The sequence below is a fragment of the Saccostrea cucullata genome, unplaced genomic scaffold, assembly GCF_032062105.1.
Source record: "Saccostrea cucullata isolate Sc308-1 unplaced genomic scaffold, CSIRO_AGI_Scuc_v1 ctg19898, whole genome shotgun sequence".
NCBI classification, from domain to species: domain Eukaryota; kingdom Metazoa; phylum Mollusca; class Bivalvia; order Ostreida; family Ostreidae; genus Saccostrea; species Saccostrea cuccullata.
In genome coordinates this window covers 20,933-28,731 of record NW_026927061.1, presented here as the reverse complement: position 1 = coordinate 28,731, position 7,799 = coordinate 20,933, and the positions used below count along the sequence as shown (strand labels likewise).

The following is a 7,799-nucleotide window of genomic DNA, read 5'->3' as shown; positions in this document are numbered from 1 at the left end:
GGTGCAAAAATATTTTTTAAATACGGGCGACTGCACGCAGAATAAATTGTTTTTACATTCAACTTACTTCTAATAAGACGAAATTTTTATTCACTTTGCATCATTACGGAGATCCTAAGGATTTGAGCCCTCTCCCAAAAAAGGAAGGGCTGCATTATTGCAGCTAAATTAAGAACTGGTCGATACAATGACTTTGTCAACAAATACAATTTATCATTGATTCAAATGCTGACTGCATGACGTTTTTCATACTTATTGTTAGGCAATTTTATAAAAACTGAAATGACGACGTATTCTTCCGTTTTTCCCAGATCATGACAAGGAGCACACAGGGGTTGTGACTATTCGGCAGGTGATGCTCACTCCTCCATGGCACCAAATCCCATCTTTGATGTTTTGGGGGTTCTTGTTTGCTCTGCTCAATTTTTGTATTGTTTAATAGACTTTTGAGCTTAATTTCTGTTCGTTATCTCATTTTTAGATTGTTCTATTTTTATATTTCAGTTAATATATACATGTGCATATTTATTATATTAAATGAAAATATTACCTGAATATTAACATTATTTTCAATTTGCACTTGATTAATATTGAATTTAAGAGTTTAAACTTCTTTAAAAAGTCCAAAAATGATGTTTCAAAGAAAAATCAAAGCTTTCAAGTCTTTGTTATCAACAAATTATTTATCTCCTTGTTGTTGAATTAATTTGATTATTTATATACCGGTATTCATTCATTTATAAAAATCACATCTAATATATCCCTTCAAAACATTTAAACTTAACAAAAGAAATTAAAATTCGATATATTTATATATTTTTTTGCTTTTTTGCGCCCCGTTATTAGCAGACCTATTTTTGTATTCATATGAAGCAGAATTTGTCCAAAATCTTAAACGTTAAAAGAAGAAAGCACTTGCTGTGGCCTTCATTTCGACATTTAGATACTCGGTACCAGGTATATCGACAACGTATTGTCAATTAACAATGGTAATTTCCATTCTTATGCCATATGTCGATGCGATATATCCAGATACCACAAAGTCTGACACATCTGTTTCATCCTTGGATATTTTACTTGAAAAAGACGTAAATGGTTATCTATCAACCAAGTTACTTTACAATCGTCAACTACCCTTACATTAACCTATGCAGCAATAAACCTTCATCACCTACATACGATGTTTATTATCTCAGTTGATTCGATACGAAAAAACATGCTCTACTTATGAACAATATTCTAAAACGAGGTAAATTATTGACAAACAAGTTGATGAAACAAGAATATCAGCAGTACTAGTATCGTTTAAAGTCATCATTTCGTAAGTTCTATAGCCGATACAAAGACCTTGTCAGATACTAGTGCAATTTTTCATTGAGTCAAATTGAGCTTGGTTAATTAATCATAAACAATAATTAATTAAAGACATATTTATGATAAGAATTTTAGGGTAAAGAAATTAAACAACATGCATGTTTGATAATTACAGGTAATTAGCTTGAAACACATTTACACATGAAACCACTCGATCGTGAAAATTCAAATTTTGGTTCGATGGGAGCAACAAATTCAAAAGGTTGTCCGCCTGGGAATTCACCAGAAGCTGGATCCTCTCCTCCAGTCAAACAGCTGCTTGATCAGCCAGAGACTGTCACCACCATAGATACTGGGTATGGAGAACTTTACAATGTGGCCTGTCTGAGTGATGAAGTAATCTGGACAAGTGGAGATGACAGCACCATGAAACTCTTCAGCATCAATCAGGGATCACTACTCAAGTCATTCGAAACCAAGTCAGGAAAAAGACCAGAAAACATAGTTGTCACAATCACTGGAGATCTAGTTTATACAGATAAAAAGGATAAAACTGTACACATTGTGAAGAATGGAAAGATAGAGGAGGTTTTCAGACTAGACTGGGATTTGATTCCCCGTGGTATCTGTAGTACATTCTCTGGTGATCTTCGTAGTGATCATAGACAGTCAAGATTACCAACAATCAAAAGTTGTCCGTTACTCTGGATCCACAGAAAAACAAACAATCCAGTTTGGTGATAAGAAAAATCCCCTCTTTTCCTGTGGCCCTGATAGCAAATACCTAATTGAGAACAGGAATCTTGATATCTGCGTGGTCGACATTGGGGCTGGAGCAGTAGTGGTGGTCAATCAGGCCGGGAAACTGAGATTCAGGTACATTGGATGTACTTCAGCTCCGAAGAACCAACCATTCAATCCACGAGGAATTACCACAGACAGTCAGAGTCACATCCTTACAGCTGATATTTACAATCACTGTGTCCACATCATAAACCAGGATGGACAGTTCCTCCGTTACATAGAATGTGGACTGAGTGAACCCTGGGGACTGTGTACAGATACAAATCACAATCTGTTTGTTGCTGAATATAGAAACAGAAAAGTGAAGAAAATAAAATACCTACAGTAAGACCATTTACTATAATGGGTTTTAAGACTAAATGAATAAATATTGTTAATCTATAGTTGACAATTATTGATAAACACGGTATACCCTATCCGAAAGACTATTTTCAGTAAATTAAAATCTATCATTGAGTCAAATGCTGACTGGCATTCTAAGCTCACCTGAGCCCAAGGCTCAAGTGAGCTTTTCTGATCTTTGTCCGTTGTGGCCGATCAAAGTTTTACATAGAAATATATAGTAAAATTCTTTAAAAGTCTTCTCAAGAACAACTGTGTCAGGAAAGATGAAACTTATAGGGAAGCATCCTCAGGTAGTGTAGATTCGGGTTTGTTAAAATCATGACCCCTGGGGGTAGGGCGGGGCCACAATGGTCGATCAAAGTTTTACTTAGAAATATATAGAAACATTCTTTATAAATCTTCTTCTCAAGAATTATAGCAAAGGCATGAATGATCATATTTTTATGGAAGCATCCTCAGGTATCGGACATTCAATTTTGTTCAAATCATGACTTCTGGGGTTAGGGCGGGTCCACTACATGGAATCCAAATTTTTTCCAAGAAACATATTCAAGAATAGCAAAGCCATGATTAATCCTGTTCATATAGAAGCATTCTCAAGGTAGTGTAGATTCAATTTTGTTCAAGTCATGACCCCTGGGGGTAGGGAGGGGCCACGATGAAAGTTCATGTAAAGGGCAATAAAGCCACAGGTAGTCTAAGAAATATGCAAGCATCCTTAGTCAGTGTAGATTCAAGTTTGTTCAAATAATAGTTCTCCCTTTTAAGGATTAATTGGGACCACTATTGGGTTAAACTTTTCAATAATAAACTGATTTCTCCTTTTTTTTTTCCTAGCCACATTTTTAATTGGGATCACTATTGAGTTTAAACTTTTTCAATAATAAAATGATTTCTGCTCTTTTCCTAGCCACATTGCTCAGGTGAGCGATGTGGCCCATTGGCCTCTTGTTTATACTTAGCCTAATTGTTCGCACACTGAATTTCAATGGATTTTCCGTTATATCTGGATCATTACAAGGAGCACACGGCGGATGTGACCGGTTGGCAGGGGATGCTCACTCTTCCATGGCACCTGATCCCGTATGCTTGGAGGTCCTTGTTTACTCTGCTCATGATTTGTATTGTTTAAAAGATTTTTTGTGGTTGAATATTGTTCTCATCTCCTTACAATTCATTTTAATTTTTTATTCTTGGGAGAATAAAGTCACATTATATTTATTATATTGAAATACATAGTGTAATCAATATTCGAATAAAGTGATGGGAAAAGACTCACTGAATTAAAATGGGAAAAAACGACAGATTTTGTAGTGCTATGTTATACATCAACTAGAATTGAAATAAATGTTGAATACTTTGTACAAGTTTTGTCGAGATTCTGAGTAATTCAAATATACAAACTTAAGTATATTTACATAAATGCAGATTGTAATTATGAAGATGGAAGAAAAGATAATCATCAGTCTTTCTGTCAATATTACATTTGTAAAACTTAACAAAAATAAGAAGTACCAAGTTTGAAATCTAGTGGGAATTATCGATATGTTTTGATGGAATTGAATCTATGAAAAAATAGTATGCATGTTTTGTTTTTCAATTAGCAAAGTTCACCAACGGTCTTGTAATTTTTTTAAATAAAAATTTAATTTAGATAGCAGACTTCTGTTATGGATAGAAAGAAATTTCAAAAGGTGGGGGATTACAATTTAGGGCATATTTTGCTTTGAAAAATTATTTACAAAAATAATATTTATTAAGCAGATGTCTGTAACGGATCAAGAAATCAAAGGGTGTGGGGGGATTACAGATCAATAGGGGCCTTGTTAGGCATCAGTGAATTAAAGGGAATAACCCTTGTTAGGGGTTTCGAGGCCAAATCGCTGAAAGTTTCTGAGTTGCACATGTTACATCACATGTATAATAAAATATAAGATGTTCATGTACATAATTGTTTTGCAAGTGTTTACTCTGTGTTTCTTATACACCCCCCCCCCCGGTATTTGTGACGTTCAGATTATCCAGAGGGACAAGGATCTGCTGAGTTCAGGCAGTTTGAACATGTGTTTGTTTTGCATTTCTAAATAAATATGTTGACACCCTTACCAAAAATATTGCCTTCCTACAAATATTTGCTGCAATTAACTTTGCAGCAAACTTGTGCAGACATTGCAGCAAGTTTGTTGCAATGTAGCTAAAGAAAGCATGACAGTCTATACAAAGTCTTGGTGTTTGCAGCAGGTTTGCGGCAAGTATGCAGCAAGCTTGCAGTAAACATTTTACCATGCAAATGAAACACTGGATTTCGAAATATGGTAACCTTCCTGCAAGCTTGTGGCAAACATTGCTACAAACTTGCGACAAACATTGCTGCAAGCTTGCGGCAAAACATTGCTGCTAACTTGCAGCAAACAATTTCCTTATGGTTTTGGCACATTTATGTATATCAAGAAGGAAGTTCACAGAGAGTTTTTGTCCTGACCTAAATCTGTTAACCATAGAGAAAAGCCACACGTGTCTAAAATGATGCAAATTTCTGAGGTGTTCATAGACTCTTTTTTCCTCGACAAAGTTTACATACTTTTTCTAATTTAAGTACATCAAAGATTTTCAATCAAATCAATTCCGTGTCTACCTCTGTACATTCTGTATTTCATTGGTTGATTTGCATTCACTCCGCAGGACCCTTTTGCAGAATTTCACATCTGTCTGTGCCATCTTGATTTCTGATTTAAGAAAAGCTTCATTTTTTCTGGACATGCACGTACTTTACCTAGCTGTCCTAGACCAAGGGACCTATATACTCCATAGGTCCCTGGCTAGACGTTGTCCCTCTAGCAGTTACATTTTCTTCCATATATTGGAAAGGCATGTTGTTTTCAAGCAAGGTGCCCCAAAGGTTAATTGCAGGCACGTAGCATCGATTTTAAAAGTGGGGGGGGGGGGGGGGAGTCACTTAAATTTTTATTTACTTACCTGAAAAATTAAGCAAAAAAAAGAAAAAAAAAGAAAATTGCCCAAAGTCAAAAAATCCTATTTCGTGCGGGGGGGGGGGGGGGGGGGGGGTTAGAGGCAAACTTTTTCCACTACCAATTCTTTTCAATATCCATTTTTTAAGCTTACAGTACTATATTTCCTTCATATTTCTTTACTTTAGTATAAAGTGAGGGAGCCAACCAGCCTTTCAATGAACATTTTCAATAGTAAAAGTACTGTTGGCAAAAAGTGGGGGGCCAGCCCCCCCCCCCCCCGGTTGCTACGTCCCTGAATTGTTCGTGAAGAGAAAGAGGAGTCTTACTCGAACCCCCCCCCTTTCCGAGAACGTGGACCCGTATTTAGTTGGAGAGATCGGAAAGAGAAGTCAGAGATATTAAGGGTTGTTGGAAGCAACACCATCCATGCCACAAAGAAAGATGCTTCACGTCTAAGAAAGAAGTTTACATTGTTACGTGTCAATCCTTGAAATTTCTAGGTACTGGTAATTTAATTTTCTTCTGATTGGGGTGGGCCATTTAAACCCCACCCCCGGAAAAAAATCCTGGATATGCTACTCCTATGAGGAGTAGCGTATCAGAACTCATAGCTAGCGAATATGTGATCTATTAAATTTTCAGAACCATTTTTCCACTTTCCGACATCTGCAGATGCGTTTATGCCCTCACCCTTCTTCCCTTAGAATTAAACCATTGAAACAAATTGATATACACATGTAATATACTGTATAACAGGCACTTGATTCTTTAATAAGTCATTTTTGATTGGCTGTGGGCCCCCTACCCCTCCCCCTTTTTTCAAGATCCCTGCATCCGCCACTCCTTGGCTAGCGAAACGCTTAAATTGGGTCAATACAAAAAAAAAGCAGCTAAATGGTTCATGTGAAAATTCAATTAAATATTTCCGTTTCTTTTTTGTATCTAAATTGATAAAGCTGCACAATATTTTGGGAAAACAACATTTAGCAAACAGTAGGGAAGCTATTTTTTTCCAGTAATAATGTTCTCGTAAATATTATCAAACTGTGTTTTTCTGTCATTGGTGTTACCTTATAAAATTTTGTTGTATAGAATAAACATGATCAAGTGAAAAACCTATGAATGCAAGCTATGATAAACATTTACTAGTATTACTCAAGTTTACTGATAAGTCCAAAAGTTTCATTGTCCAGTGATGAAAATTAAGTTTTCAATCATATTTGTACATTGACGTGAGACAAAAATAAAAAGACACACGCTACTATGCTGTAAATGTGGTGCCATGTGTGTATAAATCAAAATAAAATAGTTAATGATTTTTTTCAATCAGAAAATTAAGGTAATATAAAGTTATCTCTTACATTTAAACTTATTAAAAGGGAAAAATAACACCTTTTAGGTTGGTTACTCCACTGACTCAACCGTAACACCAATGATCGAAATCAGCAATACCAATGACTTAGCACTTAAAAACTAGCAATTTAACATAATACAACATGAAATTTTATGTGAAAGACAGAATACACTGCATGACTAACATACAGAAATGAAATAAGTTTCTGGGATTTCATACTTAAAATGATCTTATAACAAAAAGAAATCTGGTAACACCAGTGACTGAGACTTATTCCATTGTGACCATAGCATAATACAGAGCTACATGAGGTGTACTGTCATTTAATCATTAAAAGAATATGTGATTTATGTAGATATGTAGATATAACTTAAAAAAAAATATAAAGGAGAAAACCCCCTGTTGCAAACGTTAATTTTTTCTTATACTTTTCTTCAATAAAGCCCCACATGATTGTATATAAATGCATGGTAAAAGCTGAAAGAAATACAGTATTGGTTTATCATTGGTTTGAAAAAAAAGTAAATGCGGGTAGGGTAAAAGGATCTCAACTGTGTCGGATATAACGTTTTAAATCCCATATTCTTCATTAAAGAACTAGTGGATAAAATGTATAAATCAAAATCTCTTGTCACTGGTGTTACTTCACAAGTCATTGGTGTTACCATAAAAAGGTAACTATTTGTAGAGATTTAACAAACTAAGTTTAACTTAACTAATTTTACTTTACTTAAGGTGATAACCCTCTGACATTCATACTTGGCCTGTGAATTTTTCAGAAGGGAAAATATATTTTCTGAGCATAAAAAAATGTTTGTCATTGGTGTTACATGTATATGATCTGAAGTTGTCATTGGGATTACCATATATTTGAAAAATCTGTGAGTGGGAAAAAAATATCTATTGGAAAATAAATCAGAATACTTTCAAACACCATAAATTACTTTGGCAAAGTAGAATACAAATAAATAACTTTTCTAAGTAAGAAGAATATATTTTGCCTCCAAAGA

The 7,799-nt window shown here is 34.9% G+C and overlaps 1 protein-coding gene across 1 annotated transcript; it reads left to right on the top strand.

Moving 5' to 3' along the window:
* The first annotated feature begins 1,554 nt into the window (after positions 1 to 1,554).
* LOC134273365 (tripartite motif-containing protein 2-like) lies at positions 1,555 to 2,446 on the top strand. The gene is made up of 2 exons (XM_062755561.1): positions 1,555 to 1,936; positions 1,971 to 2,446. Exons 1-2 carry the CDS (start codon positions 1,555 to 1,557, stop codon positions 2,444 to 2,446), a joined length of 858 nt encoding a protein of 285 aa, XP_062611545.1.
* The last annotated feature ends 5,353 nt before the right edge of the window (positions 2,447 to 7,799 follow it).